Source organism: Hyperoodon ampullatus (genome assembly GCF_949752795.1).
Source record: "Hyperoodon ampullatus genome assembly, chromosome: 8".
NCBI classification, from domain to species: Eukaryota; Metazoa; Chordata; class Mammalia; order Artiodactyla; family Ziphiidae; genus Hyperoodon; species Hyperoodon ampullatus.
In genome coordinates, this window is record NC_136921.1 from 114,970,117 (window position 1) to 114,994,866 (window position 24,750).

The window sequence follows — 24,750 nt, forward strand, 5'->3', positions numbered from 1 at the left end:
ATCTGGAATATACCAGATTTTATAGAGGTAACAAGGCACTTACACCACCAGCTACCACCTCCAACGGGGTCTGGGACAGCCCTGCAAAATCAACCATATTCATATTCCCAGGAGAACCTATTAATAGTCACAACGGGTCACAAGAAAACAACTAAAATGAGCTCCCATCTCTTCAAGTTGGATTTTTCCCTGAAATAAGTTACAAAAATCTTTAGCTTTCGGAGCTTTCAGGTTTCAGAACTTCAGATAAACAACTGTGCACTTGCATTTAGCAACTTTTTAAAAGAATAATCTGTTTCCATCTACACACGAAAAAGGCTCTTTTTTAAAAAAATATTTATTTATTTGGCTGCGCCAGGACTTAGTTGCAGCACGCGGGATCTTTGTCGCCGCATGCGAGATCTCTTTAGTTGCGGCAGGCAGGTTGTGGCATGCAAGCTCTTGGTTGCAGCATGCATGTGGGATCTAGTTCCCTGACCAGGGATCAAACCCAGGCCCCCCTGCATTGGGAGCATGGAGTCTTAGCCACTGGACCACCAGGGAAGTTCCAAGGCTCCTTTTGCAAATAGAATGTTTTCTAATTCAAGCCAAAAATCACAGCAGTAGGCACAAAAACACTCTGAATTAAGTGAAAGAATGACTTATACTTTACTAGATACAAATTAGCTACCTTTTCCTTTCTGATCAAATATTGCTTTATTGCTTTACCATTTATTTTTACCTCTCCTCTCTTTTCTTGCCATGGATTTGGACTCAGTCTGTCTTCAATATCAACAGCCAGCACACACTCCTCTCCATTCATGGGACTGGCCATGGCAGACACGTCAGAAGCGGGTGCTGAGGAAGAGAACGAGGGACACTCCACCGGGGCAACCATGCCAGCTGGCATCAGGGCCCCGACCACGGCGTCTCTGTCAGGAGAGAAAGCCAGACCTGCAGTGAGCTGCCATTCACCTCTGCAGGAAGGAAGAGTCAGGGGGCAGGACAAGCGCTTATTAAAGGACCCCCTAATTTTTATAAGATAAGTATAAAAAGAGTTTTAGAAAAATACTGAATGTTATTACTATCCATCGGCTAAAAGCTAAAATATTTACTCCTGATCTTATTTATTGAATGACCACAGTGATGACAGGTGAAAAGCTGCCGACATAAAAATCAGCCTCTGTATTTCCCTGAGAAATCTTCTTGGTTTGTTCAAGCCTGAGGGTAATTTTGTGTTTACTGATGGCCAAATACCAAAGGTGCCTCACACAAGACAGCAAGGACTAAATGTCCTCTCAACGACTAAGTCAGTCTTTGGTCTAAACTAATGTTCCTGTGTAAATATTAATTTCTATTCATCAGATCCATAACCACGATACACTGATGGATGGGGCACTTATTCAGGTTGTGAGAAAACAGCAGCAAAACGGTGGAAAAGACAGCACTACCAAAACTGCCTTATCAAAAGTGAAGGAGATGACAGGTGTCTTAAACATTACTGTATATTAGTAACAACTGATTCTTCCTCTCATTCCCCAAAATATGTTTAAAGTTTATTGGCCATAAAGAATAATGAAAATGTTCTTTAACTTGATTTTCTAATTCATATTTCAACCTCCATTAAAGAAAGCACAGATACCATCATTCACCATCAAAGGGTGTATGACCCAGAACTCACGGTATTTAAAAACAATACACACATTTTCCATCAAAAAACTACAAAAACCCAAAGCTTACATAGCTGTGGGATTTCAAAAGTTAGCAAACGAGCCTACCTGGCATACATGATTTGCAGTGCTGTAAGTATATGAGATAAGGCCTGCTGTTTGGCCAGATTTCCATCTAATGACAGGAGAATCTTGGCAAGAGAGGGGCGATTTGGTTTAGAATTATTTGCACCACTGACTTTATTACTGGCAGCAGAAGAGTCAGCATCAGAAGGCACACCTGAAAAAGGAAAATAAAATTTCGGTTCAATTTTTAAGATCACAGTGTGCTCTATTTCTATAATTTGACCTTTCAGTTTAGTTCCAAGACACACTGCAATCTTCATTTTGCTATTTCACAGATTAAATATTAGTTTCATTAATGGTCTTTCAGAGTTAAAAAAATTATCTATACTTATCTAAAGAAGCTATTTTCAGCAAAGGTTCACTGTAACTGCAAACAAATATAAATACTTTTGCAAAATACACTTACAACAATTTACGCTACACATAGGTAAGCTGTGAAAATACTACAATAACTATCTGTATTTTCTTATCACTGAAATGTAAAACAAAAAATAATCCAAAACAATGGTGAGAAGACAAGATGTTCACCATATACAGTCTTACTGGACACATGTTCCAGCTCACTGCCCTGAGACTTCCCAGGCCTCAACAGAGGGAGAGAACCAGGTGGAGCTCAGTGGTCTCTGTGAGCAGAGAAGGTAGAGCTCAGAGCCAGGGAGTCCAATGCGGCCAAAGTTCACAGGACAGGACGAGAGGAGAAAGTTGCCCAGAGAGTGCCCTGGAGATGTGCAGGTGCTCTCACTCACCCAGCTAAGGATGCAGCAGAAGCTGATGGGTGCCTACATAAAAGGGCACTGCCCAAAGCCAAAGAAAGAACTGCATGAAAGGACTGGAGACCCAGCACAGAGGCTGGGAGAAAATGGAGGGCCCAGCTACTGCCTGCTCCCATCCGCCAAATGGGAAGACCTCATAATTCACAAGACACTGAGTAGAATACTCAGTGTGGGAATAATTAGCCCCAGGCAAATATCAGGTCTGAATCCACTTAACAAATCCAAAACCATGACCCAAAAGGATCAAACTGTTTGAGAGTAACTTAAATGTATCTAAGCTCAAGAAGATTTATACACACACAAAAATCCCCAGCAACACTCAGGTTAAAATTCACAAGGTACGGCATCCAACTAAAAGTTACCCAGTGGGCAGAAAGGCAGGAAAATATCACTCAATTTGGAATTAAGAAGAAAAACCAATTGAGCTAAACAATCCAGAACTAACACAGATATTACAATCAGCAGACAGGTTAAAACACTTACTATATCTCTATTCCATATGTTCAAAAGAGAACCAGAGACATGAAAGATATAAAAATGCCCAAATCAAATTTCGAGAGAGGTAGCTAGGATGTCTGAGATTTAAACAGCTTGGTAACATTAACAGCGCATTAGAAAATGAAGAAAAGACAAGTGAATTTGGAGACATAGCAATAGAAGCTATCCAAAATGAAACACAGAAAAAGGAAGTTAAAAAATGAACAATGTCATTTATCTGTGGAACAACTTCAAGAGACCTAATATACATAGAAATAAACCTCCCAAAGAGGAGAAAGAAAGGTACAGGAAAGAAATTTTTTGTGAAGAATAGTAACTGAAAAACTTTCAAATTTGTTGAAAATTAGAAACCCAAAGATCCAAGAAGCACAATGACCCACAAGCACATGAACCATGAAGATAAAAACCATGGAAATAAAGAGAAAATCCTAAAAGTAGTCTGAGATAAAAGATGTTATGTACAAAAGAACAAAGATAAGAATGACAGCAAATTCTCAATGAAAACAATGTCAACCTAAAATTTTTTACCCAGCTAAAATATATTGCAAACATAAAAAGCTGAAAGGAGGAACCCCAGACCTGAGCTACATGACATAAAAAAGTAAGTCCTTCAAGCAGAAGGAAAATGGTGCCAGATGGAAATATGGATCTCCACAAAGGAATGAAGAACACCAGAAATGGTAATTACATGAGTAAATATAGAGATATTCTTTTCTTTTTAATTCACTTAAATAGATAACCTAATGTTTAAAGAAAATTAATTTAAAAAACTGTCACATTTACAGCATACAAAGAAATGTATTAACAACAACAGCACAAAGACTAGGAGGGAAGAAAGAGAGATACACTGTTGTGTAATTCGTATACTACACATGAAAGTGTAGAAGCACCTGAAGGTAGACTATGATAAATTAAAGGTGTATAATATATATCCTAAAGCAATCACTAAAATAACATAATAAGTTAGAGCGCAAAGAAAACAAAGGAGAGAAAATAAAATCATAAAGAACAATTCATTCAAAGAAAGGCAAAAAAAAAGAGAAGAAAAAGAACAATGAACAGCTAGGACTAACAGAAAACAAATAGCAGGATACTGACTGAAAACAGATACATTAATAATCACATTAACTGTAAGTGAAATGAACACCCCAATTAGAGACTGTCAGAGAAAAAATTAAAAAGCTAAATCCAACTATATGTTTCATACAAGGAAGTGTCTTTTAGTAGGTTAAAAGTAAAAGAATGGAAAAGATATACCATAGTTTGCCATGGTATATGGAGTACCATAGTTTAAATACTATATAGCATTGGTCAAAAGAAAGCTAGAGTCACTATATTCATATCAGACAAATTTGACTTTAAAGCAAGAATTTCAAAGCAAAGGGATAAAGAGGGTAATCAGTCATAATGATAGCAGGGTCAATTAATCAAGGAGAGAAAAGTAAATGTCCACATTAGAAAAGTAGGAAGGTCCTAAGCTTCTTAGAAGAAAAGAATTAATAAAGATAGAGCAGAGATCAGTGAAATAGAGAACAGAAAAACAATGAAGAAAAATCAAGGAAATCATAACTTGTTCTTTGAAAAAACTTAATAAAACTGATAAACCTCTAGGAAAGAGAAGATACAATTACCAATATAAGGAATGAGTAATGACATCACTACAGAGTCTACAAATGTTAAAAGAAAAATAAGCAAATATTGAGACCAACTTTATGCCAATAAGTTCGACTTCCATCAAAGAAAAATCTTACTAGAAAAAAAAAAACAGATAACCCTGAATCTATTAAAGGAATTAAATTTGTGGTTAAAAAACATAAAGAGACTGCACAAAGAACTCTAGGCCCAGATGTCTTCACTGGTGAATTCTACGGAAAGAATACCAATTCTACACAAAATAAAAAGGAAAACTGAAAAGAAGGGAACACTTACCACTTCATTCTGTGAGGCCAGACAGAGATACTAATAGAAAATTACAGACCAATATCCATCATGAACAAAGAGGTAACAGTTCTTAACCTTTTTTTTTGGCAACTTGAATACAACAAGGTACAAAAAATAATAAGCCACAGGTCAAAAACAAAGCTGAAAAGAAATTTTTAAAATATATAAAACTGGGCTGTCATGGCGGGCTTGCTGAAGAAGACCACTGGTCTTGTGGGACTGTGGGTATGTAAGAGTCCACACACAGGCTAAAAATATTGTATGCAAAGATTCCTTATGTTCTTGGACAAATCCTTAAAAATGTACCATATAAAAGGTACATAGAACAGATTACAAATGAGAAGCTGTGTATGGTTAAAGTGGAACCAGATGTTAAAAAATTAGAAGAGCAACTTCAGGGTGGCCAACTAGAAGAGGTGATTCTTTAGGCTGAAAATGAACTAAGTCTGGTGAGAAAAATGGTGGAATGGAAACCATGGGAGTCTTCAGTGGAAGAGCCTCCTGCCAACCAATGGAAATGGCTAATATAAACATCATTAAATGACTTGTGTTTTCATGGGAAACTGATATAATTAAATATTCTATTATATTAAAAATATTTCCATATTCATCTTATAATCAAGAAAACTGATACAAAACATATTGAGGAGACTTGTTAAAATTGATGATTATGGTAACAGGGACTTGTGAATCAATTCTTGATTTGCAGAGCATTCATTCAAATTATTTCCAAGATGATATTTTTTTAAAAAACAAGGAGGTTGTGGGAAGATCTGAAAGTTAATTGGAAAAATTCCTATAGATTTTCAACACAGGGACCATATTTGAAAGGTGAAGTATTTTTAGTAGTATCTTCAACACATCATTTAATTTTTTTCACTCTGAAGAAATAGAAAAGGTACTTAATTATTATTTAAACAAATGTATAGGTCACTGTTGGAAGTGAAGTAGTGAGAAAAACCCCATCAAATTAGAATTTGTTGTACACTTGAGAAAACTGATTCGGTATTTGGAAGATTTGAGAAAACTGATTTGGTATTTGAAAGATCTGAGAAAACTGATTCAGTATTTGAAAGATCTGAGAAAACTGATTCGGTATTTGAAAGATCTGAGAAAACTGATTCGGTATTTGAAAGATCTGAGAAAACTGATTCGGTATTTGAAAGATTTGAGAAAACTGATTCGGTATTTGAAAGATTTTTATGTATAGTGGTAGTTGGAAAAATTTTCCTTTTGTCTCATTTAAGGAAGTTAGCTTTCTGGCCCTTTGCCTTTAGTTTTCTAGATCAACCAAAGTACATCAGGATACAGAGAGAATTTCTGTAAAAGAAGAGACACTAAGAGTTCCTAAAGTTTCTCCAACATATAGATAGGCTTATATTCAAAACATCTAGCTGTATGGTTATAACTTCAAAGTGGAATCACTAAGTGGTTTTCACTAATTTCCAATATGAGTGCAGCCTGGGTATCAAACAGAAGATAAATGCTGTTCAAAGAATGAAGCAGTTTGGCGAGTTTAAGGTTAAACAAAAATAAAATTACTTTTCATATGTCCTTAAAATACATATATATAACTGAATGAAAATGAAAATACAACATATCAAAATTTGAGAGATGTAGCTAAAGCAGTGCTGAGAGGCAAATTTATAGTACTAAAAGTTTACAATAGACAAGAGGAAAAGTCTCAAATCAATGATCTAAGCTCTCACCTCAAGAAACTAGAAAAAGAATAGAAAATAAACATAAAGCAAGTATAAAGATGAGAACAGAAACCAATAAAACTGAAAACCAATAAACAACAGAAAATCAAAGAAATGAAAAGTAGCTAAACCAGGTGGGGTTTATTCAAGGTATGGAAGACTGACTCAAAAACATTAATATGAATATTCATAGCAGGTTTTACTTGTAATAACCCCAAACTGAAAATAATCCAAATGTCCTTAAAAAGATCAACTGTGTTTCTACACACTAGCAAGGATCAACTTGAATATTTCTAGATAATAGCAAGGAACAAAAGAAATTATTAAAACACCATTAACAACAGATGAACGATATGAAATATTTAGGAATAAAAACAAATGGAGAGAAATACTACATTCAAGGGTTGGAAGATTCAGTACTGTGAAGCAAGTCCCAAACTGATCTATAGTCAGTGCAATCAAATTCCCAAGTAGGCTATTTTATAAAAATTGACAAGCTGATTCTAAAAGTTATATGGAGGGGCTTCCCTGGTGGCGCAGTGGTTAAGAATCCGCCTGCCAATGCAGGGGACACAGGTTCGAGCCCTGGTCCGGGACAATCCCACATGCCGTGGAGCAACTAAGCCCATGCGCCACAGCTGCTGAGCCTGTGCTCTAGAGCCCACGAGCCACAACTACTGAGCCCACGTGCCACAACTACTGAAACCTGCGCGCCTGGAGCCCATGCCCTGCACCAGGAGGGGCCACCACAATGAGAGGCCCATGCACTGCAACGAAGAGTAGACCCCCTCACCACAACTAGAGAAAGCCCACGTGCAGCAACAAAGACCCAATTCAGCCAAAAATAAATAAAATTTAAAAAATAAAAATAAAAAAATAAAAGTTATATGGAAATGCAAAGGGTCTAGAATACCCAAAACATACTTGAAAAAGAATAAAGCTAAAGGATTACCAAAGCTTGAATTCATTCTTTTATAAAGCTACAGTGATGAAGACAATGTGGTATTTGCATCAAAATACAAAAATAAATCAACCAAACAGAACTGAGAATCCAGAAATAGATCCAAACATACATAAACAACTGATTTTTGACACAAGTGCAAATTCTTTCAATCAAGAAAGGATATTTGTTTTTGACAAATGCAATTGAAACAACTAGATATCCATATACCAAATATAAATAAGTAAATTTATTTATTTCAATCCATACCTCACACCATATATGAAATGTAACTCAAGATCAAGCATACACCTAAATACCTAAAACTACAGAACTTTTATAAGAAAACACAGGAAAAGAATCTTTATGATCTTGAGTCAGGCAAAGGCTGTTTAAATACAACACTCAGAAGATAAAAATGGATAAACTGGACTCATCAAAATTAGAAATTTTTTGCTCTTTAAAATTCACCTAAAAGAATGAAGAGACAAGCTACATTGGGAGAAAATATGTGCAAATCATGTATCTGATGAAAGACTTGTACCCAGAATACCTAAAAAGTGTTCAAAACTCAATAGTAAGGAAACAAACAACCTAGGTTTAAATACAGGCAAAATATTTGAATAGACATTTAAAACATATTTGGGTGGTAAATAAGCAAGATGCTCAGCATCATTAGTCATTAGGGAAATGCAAAGCAAAACCACAATGAGATACCACTACACATCTACAAGAATGGCTAAAATTAAAGACTGACCACACCAAGTACAGACACAAATATGGAGGAGCTAGAGCTTTAGAACAAACACTTTGCAAAACAGTTTGCAGTTCTTAAGAAGATAAACCTACATCTACCAAGAATTCCTCTCCAAGGTATTACCCTAGAGAGAAATGCAAGCATATGTCCATATAAAGACCTGTATACAAGGTTCACAGCAATTTTATCTGTATAGCCAAAATTTGGAAACAACCCAAAAGTCCATCAACAGGCAAATGAATAAACCAACTGCAGTATACCCATAAATAAAATGCTACTCAACAATAAAAAAGAATGAAATACTGATACATGTAATGTGGATGAATCTCAAAATAATTATGGTGAGTGAAAAAAGTGAGATTAAGAAAGAAGTACATGCTGTATGACTTCATTTATGTAAAACTCTGAAGGGTAAACTGATCTATAGTGACAGAAAGCAAGTCAGTGGTGTTCAGGCAGGGTGGCTCTATGAAGGGCACATGGGAACTCCAGGGCTCATCCATTACCTCACCTGTGATGATGCTCTCCCAGGCATGCACAGATCAAAGCTGATGAAAACTACACTTTAAAGGTGTGTGGCTTATTGTATGGTGATCACACCTAAACAGAGCTATTGAAAATACCAAGTGCCTATACATGTCAGGTGGTTATTATAAAGTCTCCCCTGTTTGCACATGTGCACAGCACCGCCAGACCTGACCTGACCACAGTACAGGAATCAGCCTTGCCCTCCCTTCTCAAGTTTTCCTTCCAGCATAAATCACAGCACAGTGCGCCACGATGATTCTGTGGCTGTGGTTCAGAATGCAGTTAGCCCAGTGCCACAACCCCTAATCTGGTAGCGTCACCACACATTCTATCGACGGCGTTGCTATAGCATACAGAGGGGTCTCAAATAAAACACAAATCTGTGTTACCTAAATAGGAAGCACCTAAAGGGTCTCTTGCGGTCTGGAAGAGGACGGGCTCGTGGACAGAGGGTGTTGCCACGTCGACGGTTGTCCATGCCACACTGTGCGAAGACCCGCAAGCCACTCGCGTGATCTTCTGGCCTTCCAAGCCTTGCACAAGTGTGGGCTTTCTATTAACCGTGGTCGTGCCATTGCCCTGTTGGCCGTGGTCATTGTCACCCCAAGCATATACCTGTTAAGGGGGAAAACATGGAATTTTTCAACATTTCAGAACATTTGCTCTAAATTTACTTCAAAATTCTTCCCAATGACTACAGACGAGTATTTACTTAATATCAACCCAATGAATTCATCTATTTTCTGTTCTGTTATAGGAAGCAGGGAAGTTCTCCTCTTCAACTAAATATAGTAACTTATTTTTTCCTTTATTTTGCAAAGAAAAATGATCCAAAAAATATGCTCACTTTTCAAGAAATTTACTTCTTGGCTTTACAGAATTAGAAAGTATAATTCATGTTTAATTCATTTCGATTAAAGTACAGTGTGCTGATCTGTTGTCATAAGGCAATATCAAAGTATATCATCTATGAGCCTGTCATGGGATGGCCTCTCACGGTGGAAGAACAAGTGACACTTGTCAAGGATAACTTTATTTCTGAAATGAAGTACGTATGTCTCCCCATCAGGCATTAGAGCGGGAAACCCCATGGCTTTATAGCCTGTGTCAGTCAGCAGCTCTTTCCCGGGTACACTCACCCATGCTGACCGTTAGGCAGATATACACAGGAACACAAGGGACAAAGCCCACCCTCCTGGTGCCCCAGATCCGGGACTCATGTCGTTCCATCGCGTTACACTGCAGACAAAAGGAGCTGTCACGGGCTCACTTACCTGCCCCGCGTCAGTGACTGCCAGGCAGTGCAGGGCCCCGACGGCCACATGCACAATTTTCTTCCCTCTCAGCCCTTCCACCACCTGCGGTTTCCGCACATGCACATCAGAGCCGTGGCCCAGCCTGAAGTAGTCCCCCTTTCCCCTGCAGGGAGGTCAGGAGTGAGCATTTTAATACAGGATCACGGCGCTGGCAGTGCCCCACAGGAAAACACTCACTGTTACAGCGTTAGAGCCAGCTCAGTGAGAACATCATACACAGTGACCAAGGTCTGTGAAATTACTGTTATTATCATATTGTTCTAAAATAGTATACCATTAATTAAATTAATTCATTAATTCTGCTAGCAAGATCCTTCATATATGCTTTACATTTAAGTTACTGAGGTAGGTTTCATCTAAAGAGATTGAAAACATGACACACAACCTCAAATGGCTCTTAAAAGACCTCTCTGCTATAATTCTTCTTCAGCTGCCTTTGGGTCAGGATACTCAGGCTTAGGCCATAAAATTGCCTGGCCGTGGTCAGCAGGATATTCCATTCCTTTCTGATTTACTAAAATAATCTTTCACTAGAAACACACATGAACTTTTTCAGGGACCAAAGAAATCAGAAATCTGTTTTCCACCCATTTGATCACTAGGTTTCTTGCACGGCAAAGCAGCAGAAGAAACCCTATACATATAACTCACCTAAACAAGAAAGACAAAACTGAAACCATTTCCACTAAGATCAGGAACAAGACAAGGTTGCCCATTCTCACCACTATTATTCAACATACTTTTGGAAGTTTTAGCCATAGCAATCAGAGAAGAAAAAGAAATAAAAGGAATCCAAATCGGAAAAGAAGAAGGAAAGCTGTCACTGTTTGCAGATGACATGATACTACACATAGAGAATCCTAAACATGCTACCAGAAAACTACTAGAGCTAATCAATGAATTTGGTAAAGCAGCAGGATACAAAATTAATGCGCAGAAATCTCTTGCATTCCTATACACTAATGATGAAAAATCTGAAAGTGAAATTAAGAAAACACTCCCATTTACCATGCAACAAAAAGAATAAAACACCTAGGAATAAACCTACCTAAGGAGACAAAAGACCTGTATGCAGAAAATTGTAAGATACTGATGAAAGAAATTAAAGATGATGCAAATAGGTGGAGAGATATACCACGTTCTTAGATTGGAAGAATCAACATTGTGAAAATGACTATACTACCCAAAGCAATATGCCAGTGTTAGTTAGACCACTGGCATTTTTCACAGAACCAGAACAAAAAATTTCACAATTTGTATGGAAACACAAAAGACCCTGAATAGCCAAAGCAATCTTGAGAAAGAAAAACGTAGCTGGAGGAATCAGGCTCCTGGACTTCAGACTATACTACAAAGCTACAGTAATCAAGACAGTACGGTACTGGCACAAAAACAGAAATACAGATCAATGGAACAGGATAGAAAGCCAAGAGATTAAACCCACGCACATATGGTCATCTTGTCTTTGATAAAGGAGGCAAGAATATACAATGGAGAAAAGACAGCCTCTTCAATAACTGGTGCTGGGAAAACTGGACAGGTACATGTAAAAGAATGAAATTAGAACACTCCCTAACACCATACACAAAAATAAACTCAAAATGGATTAAAGACCTAAATGTAAGGCCAGACACTATCAAACTCTTAGAGGAAAACATAGGCAGAACACTCTGTGACATAAATCACAGCAAGATCCTTGTTGACCCACCTCCTAGAGAAATGGAAATAAAAACAAAAATAAACAAATGGGACCTAATGAAACTTCAAAGCTTTTGCACAGCAAAGGAAACCATAAACAAGACAAAAAGACAACCCTCAGAATGGGAGAAAATATTTGCAAATGAAGCAACTGACAAAGGATTAATCTCCAAAATTTACAAGCAGCTCATGCAGCTCAATATCAAAAAAACAAACAACCCAATCCAAAAGTGGGCAGAAGACCTAAATAGACATTTCTCCAAAGAAGATATACAGATTGCCAACAAACACATGAAAGAATGCTCAACATCATTAATTATTAGAGAAATGCAAATCAAAACTACAATGAGGTATCACCTCACACCGGTCAGAATGCCCATCATCAAAAAACCTATAAACAGTAAATGCTGGAGAGGGTGTGGAGAAAAGGGAAACCTCTTGCACTGTTGGTGGGAATGTAAATTGATACAGCCACTATGGAGAACAGTATGGAAGTTCCTTAAAAAATGAACAATAGAATTACCATATGACCCAGCAATCCCACTACTGGGCATATACCCTGAGAAAACCATAATTCAAAAAGAGTCATGTACCAAAATGTTCATTGCAGCTCTATTTACTATATAGCCAGGACATGGAAGCAACCTAAGTGTCCATCGACAGATGAATGAATAAAGAAGATGTGGCACATTTATACAATGGAATATTACTCAGCCATAAAAAGAAACGAAATTGAGTTATTTGTGGTGAGGTGGATGGACCTAGATTCTGTCATACAGAGGGAAGTAAGTCAGAAAGAGAAAAACAAATACTGTATGCTAACACATATATATGGAATCTAAAAAAAAAAAAAAGGTCATGAAGAACCTAGGGGCAAGACGGGAGTAAAGACACAGACCTACTAGAGAATGGACTTGAGGATATGGGGAGGGTGAAGGGTAAGCTGGGACAAAGTGAGAGAGTGGCATGGACATATATACACTACCAAACGTAAGGTAGATAGCTAGTGGGAAGCAGCTGCATCGCACAGGGAGATCAGCTCGGTGCTTTGTGACCAGCTAGAAGGGTGGGACAGGGAGGGTGGGAGGGAGGGAGATGCAAGAGGGAAGAGATATGGGGATATATGTATATGTATAACTGATTCACTTTGTTATAAAGCAGAAACTAACACACCATAGTAAAGCAATTCTACTCCAATAAAAACATTAAAAATAAATAAATAAATAAATAAATAAATAAATAAACAAACCAAAAAAACCAAGACAGACAAGTTGGGCTAAAATTTCTCCAGTGTTCTTTTCTAAACAGCCCAGTTATAATGGGAAATTTCTTATAATACTATCATTAATCCCAACTCAAAATAAATTAAAAAACAGAGATGCCTGAACGAGGAAGAAAATAAAGGTTTCCCCCTCCCTAAGAGGCCCCGAACAGACACACTGACGGATGACAGGCGTTTACGTACCACGTCCACACCACTCCAGACTTGGTGAGGGCCAGGGAGAACTGTGCTCCGCACTCGATCTGACACACCCCCTGTCCATTTAGTCTCTCAATGTTCTGGGGAATGTTACAGCCTTCGCTTCCTCCCCGGCCCAGTTTTCCAAAGTCACCATCACCCCAGGAAAATACCAAACCTAGGTTTAAAAATACATACTTTAGGCCAGTGTCTCACTATGTTCCTCCCCCCGCAACGTGGAGTCAGGACAGGACTCACCTTCATCAGTCAGAGCGAGAGTCTGTGCATCTCTGCTTCCACACGCCACCTGGATTACTCTGTGACCAAGAAGGACTTTCACCTGCTCAATCACAAATTTAAAAACAGAATCAAGCACAGGCACTAAGAAAGCAAGGGGGATTTTTCCCCACAGACTGAAAGCCAATACTGCTCATGTCTTTCTGTCCTAGACTGGGAGCTTATCTTCTCTGGACACCAGCAGGTGGTAAACTTTCTGCAAGCAACAAAAATGCATATAATCACCATTTTGGGCTTCAGCTGTGTTGTGTTATCCCCATGTCCCAAGCGGCCGTACTCTCCGAGGCCCCAGGTGTACAGTTCACCGCTGGATGTGAGGGCTGCACTGTGAGAGCTCCCACAGGCAATATCCCGGATTCGCTTGGTTTTCAGGGCCTCTATCAGCCGCGGCTTGTCACAGTTCCTAAAGCAAGATTAAATAAAATTCCCTATAATCAATCCAGCCTTTTTAAGAAGAAAGAAAAGGACATCAACACTGAGCCACATTTAGTCAAAACAACATCTTTAGATTAAGTTAACTATCAAACCTTAAAACAGAACATGTGAGGCCAAACCACATTCGTAGATAATTTTTAAATATATTTTTAAGTTCTGTTTTCATAAATCACCCATCCTACTCAATTTTCTACAAAAAACTATCAAAAAGCATTCACTATTATTAACAGTAACAGTTTCTTATTAGCAAGTAATGAAGAAAATATTCTTACATTCTACTGAAGTGTCCAAGTTTGCCATCATCACCTTCACCCCAGGAAAACACTTTCCCATCAACAGTTAAAGCTGTAGCGTGCCGTCCACCTGCCACATGCACACAGAGAGAGGCTGCCAAAGTTGGTTTACAAAAGTTAACAGCACAACTACCTACTTTTCCTGGCATGCAGTATGTGTGAATATGTGTTGAATAACTGAGTAAATAAGATGAACATTTCAGGGTGGCAAATATATAAAATAAGTGAACATTTATTAAACTACAAAGTTTAAGTCCTACAAAGAATTTTACTCGCAAAGAAGCAGCAAAATGATGCTATTTATTAATGGGGTTGCCGCTATGTGAAATATATAAAATATATATATAAAAGGTATATAAATATATAAATAAATATATAAAATAAATAAATAAATATATAGAACGTCAAAATTCAGATGGAAAAATAAGTACATTTGTGATTAGACAAATTACCAAATGCAGTGGCAGTTAGGCTTTTGTGAAATGTACCTCAACAATGGAATTATTTAAGCAAAAGTACCATCAGTTGCAATTAAGGCGCTATGCTCACTCTTCCCAAAACAATCGGCTCATGCTTTGTCCCCAGCATGGCCCACTCTCCCCGTCCATCCACCCCGGCTCAGGACTGAAGAGCGTTTCCTCTCTGTCACTTGTGTCCACCAGTTCCTAGGCCCCTAATACCCATTCGCACCCTATCCCTTGCCAGCGGAGCCCACATGATCCAGGGCAATGTGCTCAGCTAAAAACCACGCTTCCCAGACTCCCTTGCCCAGAGAGGATGGTGACAGAGGTGCGACAGGAGTGAGTGAGGCTTCCAGAAAAGCTTATGGAGGGGCAGAGTGGGCCTGAGGACAAGGCCTATCTACACGTTCACCTGCAGCTGCAACGGGGGTGGACAGCAAGCTAGTGCTCCTCACAGGTACTGGGGCTGCTGCACCGGCCCTGGACCCCACCTCCAGGTTTTTACAGAGAATGGTACAATGCTATCTTGCTCAAGCCATTACCGTTTGGATTTTCTGTTTTAAGGGGTTAAATCTAACCCTATCCAGTATAGACACGAACTCAGTTTGTATCTAATCCAGTTCATTCCTCAGAGGCCAAGCACAGGGCTTTGAAACGATACTCAAAGTTTCCTGAATTGAAGCAGTGTGATTTTTTTTTTAATGGTTCTTTCTTATCACTGGAATTTACAGATACTGGGAATCTGATGAAAGTTACAGACTCTTCCCCCAGAAAAATAACACATATTTAAGCACAGAATGTGATGACTGCAGAGATGCTATGAACCTGAGACCACAGCTCCAAGATTAAAAGCCCCCTCCTTTGGTGAGGTATGCCCCACACGCCTGGAACACCAGCAACCACTGGTCTCCAAGAAGCCTCCTGTAGCAACAATAATTAGACTCTAGACCACCTGGAGTTTTACATTAACCAACCTCTATTCCTAATAGTTAAGTAAAATTTGAAAAAGAATGCAAAGACACTTTAGGGGAAATGGTTTACGGCCCCAGTTAATTACAGAGCACGAACAACAGGCTTATCTGTGCACCAGCGCGAAGCCTGGCCCTTACCTGAGTGAACGGCCACCTTCTTGACCACGTAACTGCTGAGAGCTGTGATCTGTCGAGGAATGGGCACAGTCCCACTGGAGAGACCCAGCCCCAGCCGGCCATTCGTGGCTTCTCCACAGGCATACACTTTCCCTTCCACTGTCACTGCAAGGAACAGGAGTGAGGAAAGGACTCACTTTTCACCATGCAACAACTATGTTTTTAGTCCTAACCGTCATTTAAAACTTTTAAAATATTAGAATAATCATACCTGCAAACAAACTTTTAGAACCACCAGCCACCTGTACTACATTCAAAGCAGACAGTGTCTCAGAGAATGAAGGAACTTTTATCTAAAACAAGAATTTTTTTTAAAGTAAAAGAGAAAAGAGAGAATGTTATTTACACTTTTAAAATTACAAGTAATCTTACTAGATGGTACATAGAATTACTGTTAATTTACATGGTTATATTAACCAAAGAAGTTCTTGTCTCTTAGATATACACAAGTATTTTAAGGATGAAATGATATACTGAGATTGACTTTAAAATGAATAGGGGTGAGGCTGTGTAGAAAATAAAGACAAAAATGTGACCATCTGCAACTGTTGAAGCTGGTACAGGGACATGAGGACTCAGGTCCCTATTCTTTCTACCTGGGTGCATCTGAAAATATCCGTAATAAAAGGCAAAAAATAAAATACACATAATGTAAAGATATAAACAAACATTTGGTAAACTACATTTTATTTCAGGTCATGTCCTGCTCATTCTTGTTAATTCTGACTAAGAAATTATACACTTAAATTTCCCATTAGAGATGGGTGTGATTTAATTTAAAATTATTAAAGCCCCTGTCGAAGAAGCCCTTTATGATTCCTATGTGTCAGAAAGTATCAAATAGTCACTACTACTGTGGAAGAAGGATGTTCATCCCAACCGTGAAGCGCCAATCTACCCTTCATGTGCAAACCCCAAAACGGGCCATGCCCTCAGGACCCCCTAGACAGCCCCTGTCACAGCTGAGGCTCCCAGAGCTTCTGGGCCTCATATATCTCCAAATGCAGGGCAGGGGCCTCAAAAACAAATGTAACTCAAGGCTGCTGAATTCCATAAGATTATTTTCATTGTACTAGAACCACAAGACTTAAAATGAATGAGTTCTAACTTTCCTTTTCAGCTTCTCGGCAATGCAGACAACAAGGGATCTTATGATGGGTGAAGTCTCATGGAATACTAAGTAGTGGAGATGCTCATCTGAAAAGCAACTGTTTCCAGACACTAAAATTTGGAGGAATCTGTTCCTCAGTTAAGAGCCACACTGAATTCAACTCTAGTTCAAATGCATCAATTGTTGTACCTACTCTTTAAAATATAATTATACTCTACGATTTTTACCTCTGTGCTTGTCAGATCTTTTCTAAAGTGTATGTTCTAGTTTACAAAACAGCAATAATGCAACTATATCTAAAGTGCACTATTTTCCAAGGACAGAGGCTTCTCAGAAACTAAATTTGATAATGTCTATGAGTTCATGTCAAGAATTACTTAAGAAAAGTCAACTTTAAAAACAACATATAAAAGGAAAAACCATTATAAAAACTTCAAGAAGCCTGGCTGTTGCTGGGCCTGTCTGGGCCTGAGCAGCACAGGGTGGCGAGGGCACGGGGTATCGGGCAGGTACCTTGGAGCCCTTCAGCCCTCCCAGCTGGTCCTTGTCATTCAGGCCCCACACAAACACTTTGGTTCTTATCGTAGCCGCCGATTCCAGACCTGCAGCCTTCTTTCTAATAAGGCTATAATCAAAGGAAAAATAAAACAGAAATAGAGGTCAATCAGCGTAAAAAAATTTTTTTTAAATAAAAAGGAAAACAACCTCAAGCACACAGTTTGCTGGTTACTATCAGAAACAACTCTTAAAGTTTTGTTTTAATTCAACAAAGCCTGAAGTACACACAGGAGTTAGTGTTCCAGAGGGTCAAAATATCTAGATACCAGTATGCTACCTTTCAATACTAGAATTTAACCTTAGCTTTTTATTCTGGTGGAGATCTTCCCAAGAGGTACTGTGCAGTTCTCTTTCGTCTTGTATACCAAGTTGAACGTGACAGCTTTTACTGCTTTTACAGCAATTACCACCCATCACCTTAACACACAGCTACTGCAGATGTAACTGGAGAGCATGTTGGTTAACAGCGCCAAGAATCAGCACCGGGACTGGCACTGGGGCCATGTCCCTAAACCTCAACCCCTGTTTGGTCATCTTTTCCCCCCAAAGAAATAATAAAATGGATGTAACCACATGACCTCTGATGTACTCAAACACAAACACATGTCCCGAGGCAAAATGCAAATTTCTTCCTTTATACCCTCTGCCCACTGTGCTGGCCAGCTGCGCTGAAGGAGGAGGCCCAAACCTCCATTCTGCCAGGGGAGGCCTGCCCAGCCCCCCGAGGCTCCTGAAGCACAGGCCATCTCATTCATCCCATCTCCTGACCTGCCCTCGATGGGTTAAAAGTTTGATCAACAAAGCCCACACATTCTTCAAAATAAAATAAAAATTAAATTAAAAAAAAATTTAAATGACAAAATCACAGCAACCGATGTCCATGCATTAAGTGTTAACTATACTGCTAACACTTGAGAAAAATGGCTATTGTTACTTCCAATTTGTTGTGCATCAGAAATAAATTAGATTGAATCAATTAAAAAGAAAAGTCCATCAATTCTTAAACACGATAAGAACACGAAGTACATGGAATAGTGTTAGATTTGCCTGGTTGTCAGTTTGATGCCAGGTGGTAAGAAAACTGTTGCTTCTGTGTTTGAGGTTTTGGCTTTTTGCTTTTGTTCTATTTTTATAAGCTACAATAGACAACTGAAGACTCCAGAGATTAGCTTGCAGATAGGTAAGATTTTTTAACGTGTTACATACTAACGAATATTTACTTTCAGGGATCAAAATTTTATGGTTTGGGGATAAAAAGGTAGGAGAACTCTCATCCCATACCAGGCAAAGGAGAGCAAGTAGATGTACATTCTAACTATTTGAAATACCTTGTAACACAGTGTTACTCAAAAATATGTAGGGGATTCCACCAGTGTTGAGACGTGTAAGGACTGGTACCATGTAAGCATCAGCAGGGGGAACAAATGCCAGCGGGTGGTCAGTGAGGGCACACCCTAGTTGGGGGCTTGCCCTGTGGGAGACTGCTTGGACCATTCATTAGTTATTAGCTCATTAATGATATCTGACAGGGAAAAAAAATTACATTCAAATATCTAGAATTTCTTTTGTGAATGTATCCAGCTGTGTAAAAATTTCACCTACGAGTAAAGCTCAAACTTTTGTGGTTATTTCACATATATAGTACATGTACTAATTATATTTGCCCAATTCATTTTAGTAGCTACCAAATAAGAAAATGTGACTCTATAATCCTTTCACTTAAAAATCCCAATGATTTATTTAAGTGAAATGTCATTTTCCTCAGTTAATCAAATTAATGCATGTAGACACAAACAGTTTGAACTGTAACATATAGTATAACATCTATTCTAGATAAGGTAGTGTTATAAGACTATTTTCTTTTCAACTTCTTTGCAAAGCTTCCGAAACGAAACAGGACAGGATCCAAGCCCAAGATCCCTAGAATGACCTGATTTGTCACCACAGTGGCCACCTCTTCATGATGAAGAGTATGTGCTTAATAGCACTGCAGGGCCAAGCTCCTTTGTTTCAAAAAGACAGACTGCTCACGTCACACACTAGAAAGCACTCAGTGCTAAGGGCAGCGGATCAGCAGAGCTGAGCTGGCACTGCTACCTGCCTCTAGTGGACATCTGCAAGGACCCAGCTACACCAGCAGTCCAACAGAAACACCTATCGACTTGGCAATTTCACTTTTAGCAATTTATTTGTGAAAAGACACCTTATCTGAGGACAGTAACTGTCTGCACTGTTTGCTGCTGGGACGTAAACAGAGCTCAGAACAGACGCTGCACATGAGCCCTCCATACAGGTCTTGGAATAAAAAGCAAATGTGCACAGACCTGGCAGACATCTTTCTTCACCCTTGGTATATGCTGTTCCCCTGCCAACACCCCTTGCTGCCCACTTTGCTTCGATGGGGGGAGTTTTTCCTTGCTCTGCTGCAGCCCAGTGCTCCTTTGCAGACGCTCAAAGCACCAGGCCCTTCTCCTTCGTGCACTTCCCACAGCCAGGAGGCCACTCTAATGTGGGTGAGTTTGTCTTGTTTTATTTAGCATGTTCACTACAGCATTCACAGGACAGAGAACAGGGTTTAGCCTCCAGTAGGTGTTCAATAAATATATGGTGGATGAACAAATACAGTAATAGTCATCACTACAGGGCTCACACAAAATAAGGAACTGAGTGAGTAAATGAGAACTTAATCATGAGATGAAATACTGTACAAAATAAAATTATACAACAGAAGACTAATGATACAGATATTCTAAAGTTGGATGTTGCTCATGGTTGCACAATAATGTAAATTTACTTAATGCCACTGAACTATACACTTAACAACTGGTTAAGATGGTAAATTTATGTATATTTTATTATAATAAAAACTTTTTACTTTAAAAGTTATTAATAAAATTCTGAACAAAAAAGTCTGCAAAATACATACCATACCACACTATCTCCAAAGGAAAACACAATTAGGGACAGATAGAAAAGAAAACTACAAGAATATATACCAAAATATTAACAGTAATATTTCAGGTAGGAAAATTAAACATTTTTATTTTCCCTTTTAAGTGAATTTTTCTAAATACAATGTGTTTCCACATTAAATTTTTCCTAAAGTTAAATTAAATAATATTTTTGAATATGATTTGAACATTAAGTAATATTTAACAAATAGTCCTATGGGCACTAAACTATCCTCATTATGAGATACACTCCAATTAAACACTGGCTTTTGAAAGTGAGAGTTTGGGCATGAGCACCACCAACAGCAAACGGCTCTCACCTCCCACTGTTGCCTTTTTCGTCCTCTTCCTCCTCATTATCTGAAGCTAAGAAAGGAACTGCAGCCAAATCTTCCTCCTCTGCACGTATCCGTCCCAGCAGGATGAGACCATGGATTTTACAATCAATTCCCGAGCTCCTGCACTGCTTTATTGCAATTTCAATATACCTGTGATACTAGATACAAACACAGTAAGCTACAGAGCTTTCAGAATCAAACACATTAGATACTTTAACTGGAGAGAAGGACATATGAGACATGGAATGTGTGGAAAGTTAGAGCCCCTTTACTTATGTTCTGGAAATACTAGGCAGGGTTGATGCAGGCACATTTGAGCGGGGTTCGCTTGCAAAAGAAGTCATTAATTCACCAAGGATGTCCATCCAAGGCATGGGACTCACAGTAATTTTCTTACTAAAATGAAATAGTATGATAGCCTTACTGAATGACTCCAAAACTTTTCTGTCTTAAAGCTTTCTTAAACCAAGATGATTAAGAAAGAGATTAGGTGTCAGGCAGTCACAAAGCCTTCATAATTTTTAAAACATAATAAAAATACTTGATTACATACAAATTAGAGAAAACAATACACAGAGCCCCATAACCCCATCACCTAGTTCAACAATTATCAATGGATGACTGATTTTGTTCATACATGGATTATCATAAGAAAATTCCAGGCAGCATGTTGTTTCAAAACTTTAGTATGTATCACTGAAATACAGGCATTTAAAAAATATATCCACAGTACTATTATGATAGCTAAATCAATAATCTTATATCATCTAAATGCTACCAGTGATCAAATTTTCTGATCATCTCATAAACATCTTTCTATTTTCGGCTTATCCAGATCGGAATCCAAACAGGATGCAACCTCCCTCTGTTATGCCTTTGCCATTCATTTTTTAAAGTTGGCTCCCTGTCCCACGGAAGGCCCCACCCCCCGTACTTGACATTCAGAGCATTCCTCTATTCCTGTATATCATGTGAACAAAGACTGAAGCAGCAGGAAGCACACACATCACCAATGACTTCTTGTTGCCTCAATGAGACCTAATCAAACCTTAAGATCTACCTATGATGTCACAGGAAGCACAGGTTGAGTGAAAAAGACAAAGAGAAATGAAAAATTCTACAAGAAAGAAGACCCTGTTTCTTTCTTTAGCAAGGAAAAACCAAGACAGTTAAAATTTTAATGAAGTGCAAAGTGCACACACTGCCTGAATCACGATTCAGAGTAACCAACTGCAAAAGAACACTTATTGGACAATTGGGAAAATTTAAACATTGACTGGATAGTTTATGATATTAAAGAAAAATTTTCGGTGTGATGGCATTGTGGTTACATTTTTAAAGTCCTTGTTAGAAATGAATATTTGAAGTACTCACTACAGAAATAAGGCCATATCTAGAGCTTGCTTTAAAACCCTCAAAAAAAAAAAAAGGGTTGGGGGGGACACACACATGGACGGAGTTAGTGAAACACGACTGGCAAAAATGTTGAGAATCATTGAAACTGGGTGATAGGTTCATGGAGGATTCAGTATACTTACTATTTTCAGTTATGTTAGAAAATTCCTGTCACAAACTATTTTGATAGGAAAAGCAATGCTAGAAGAAAGAGTCCAGTAGCTTTACAGGAATGGTAATATTCTAGCTCTTAAGTTGGTTGGAGGGATGGAGAGTGGGCCTTGAATTTTCTGAATACTCACAATGCTTCATATTTCTCATATATGTGAAATACACTATTCTGTGCTTCTCAAATATTATGTAATAAATTGTTTTGAACTGAAAATTTATTAAAATCAATACACCTTTTATGAATACCTATCTCAGTTACTGAATAAATTATTTCTGTGGTTATTGATTTACTTAAAATACAAAAAAAAAAATTCAGTAGCATAATTAAGATAACAGACAAGCTGCATTCCATTACCCAGCAATAAGTTAATAAAACGCACTAAAATGCAGTATTATCTTTTCTCAGAAAAACTCAATAATATCTTCAATTTTCATCATTTGCCACTTTATTAATTTATTACCACCAATGGTATTAACTGTTAATTTATTACATGGTATTCCATAAAACAGTTTAATGACATTCAGGAATGAATGGTGTTCCACAATTTTATTTATTGAAGACGGGAAGAAAATAAATAGAACAAAAACCTTGTGGTGTACCCAAAGGCCAGAGCATCAACTCTTAGAGTTGGGGGAAGGTGTTGGTATGGTCCCATAGTCTCTAGATACAAGTTACCAACCTTCCACCTTGAAAAACTTAACCTATCGCTGGCTGTGTATCAGTTTCTTTAACACAACACACTGGGATCACATGGAACTTGCCTGCCTTTATCTGGGCAGAAAAAAATGATAAAGCAATGATTCTTATTCAAGGAGGCAAAAGACCTGTACTCAGAAAACTATAAGATACTGATGAAAGAAATCAAGACGACACAAACAGATGGAGAGATATACCATGTTCTTGGATTGGAAGAATCAATACTGTGAAAATGACAATACTACCCAAAGCAATCTACAGATTCAATGCAATCCATTTCAAATTACCAATGGCATTTTTCACAGAACTAGAACGAAAAACTTTACAGATTGTATGGAAACACAAAAGACCCTGAATAGACAAAGCAATCTTGCAAAAGAAAAACAAAGCTGGAGGAACCAGGATCCCTGACTTCAGACTATACTACAAATCTACAGTAATCAAAACAGTATGGTACTGGCACAAAAACAGAAATATAGATCACTGGAACGGGATAGAAAGCCCAGGGATAAACCCACGCACCGATGGTCACCTAATCTATGACAAAGGAGGCAAGACTCTACAATGGAGAAAAGACAGTGTCTTTAATAAGTGGTGCTGGGAAAACTCGACACCTACATATAAAAGAATGAAATTAGAACACTCCCTAACACTATACTTAAAAATAAACTCAAAATGGATTAAAGACCTAAATGTAAGGCTGGATTATTATAAAACTCTTAGAGGAAAACATAGGCAAAACAATCTTTGACATAAATCGCAGCAAGATCTTTTTCGATCCACCTCCTAGAGTAATGAAAATAAAAACAAAAATAAACTAATGGGACCTAATTAAACTCAAAAGCTTTTGCACAGCAAAGGAAACCATAAACAAAACAAAAAGACAACCCTCAGAATGGGAGAAAATATTTGCAAACAAAGCAACTAACAAGGGATTAATCTCCAAAATATACAAACAGCTCATGCAGCTCAATATCAAACAAACAAATAGCCCAATCAAAAAATGGGTGGAAGATCTAAAGAGACATTTCTCCAAAGAAGACATACAGATAGATGGGCAACAGGTACATGAAAAGATGCTCAATATCACTAATTATCAGACAAATGCAAATCAAAAATACAATGAGGTATCACCTCAAACTGGTCGGAATAGCCATCATCAAAAAATCTACAAACAGTAAATGCTACAGAGGGTGTAGGGCAAAGGGAACCCTCCTACACTGTTGGTGGGAATGTAAATTGGTGCAGCCACTATGGAGAACAGTATGGAGGTTCCTTTAAAAACTAAAAATAGAACTACCATATGGCCCAGCAATCCCACTCCTGGGCATATGTCCAGAGAAAACCATAATTTGAAAAGATACATGCACCCCAATCTTTACTGGAGCACTATTTACAATAGCCAGGACATGGAAGCAACATAAATGTCTGTCAAAAGAGGAATGGATAAAGAAGATGTGGTACATATATACAATGGAATATAACTCAGCCATAAAAAAAGAACAAAATA

General features: G+C 38.1%; 1 protein-coding gene and 1 pseudogene across 2 annotated transcripts in view; one reads left to right on the top strand and one right to left on the bottom strand.

The window, feature by feature from the left end:
- The window catches only part of HERC2 (HECT and RLD domain containing E3 ubiquitin protein ligase 2), a 222,286-nt gene that overhangs the window by 51,108 nt on the left and 146,428 nt on the right, over positions 1–24,750 (bottom strand). Inside the window, exons 55-66 of the mRNA XM_079710369.1 lie at positions 20,960–21,135; positions 17,644–17,755; positions 16,231–16,312; positions 15,981–16,124; positions 14,390–14,480; positions 13,908–14,085; positions 13,644–13,725; positions 13,392–13,563; positions 10,187–10,331; positions 9,302–9,527; positions 1,758–1,929; positions 722–911 (exon numbers count right to left, since the gene is read on the bottom strand). Coding sequence (XP_079566495.1) covers positions 722–911; positions 1,758–1,929; positions 9,302–9,527; positions 10,187–10,331; positions 13,392–13,563; positions 13,644–13,725; positions 13,908–14,085; positions 14,390–14,480; positions 15,981–16,124; positions 16,231–16,312; positions 17,644–17,755; positions 20,960–21,135 — 1,770 coding nt within the window. The remainder of the gene's footprint in view (positions 1–721; positions 912–1,757; positions 1,930–9,301; positions 9,528–10,186; positions 10,332–13,391; positions 13,564–13,643; positions 13,726–13,907; positions 14,086–14,389; positions 14,481–15,980; positions 16,125–16,230; positions 16,313–17,643; positions 17,756–20,959; positions 21,136–24,750) is intronic.
- On the top strand, positions 5,168–5,517 carry LOC307057138 (NADH dehydrogenase [ubiquinone] 1 alpha subcomplex subunit 5-like; annotated as a pseudogene). Its single transcript has one exon. The product of its transcript is annotated as an NADH dehydrogenase [ubiquinone] 1 alpha subcomplex subunit 5-like (transcript).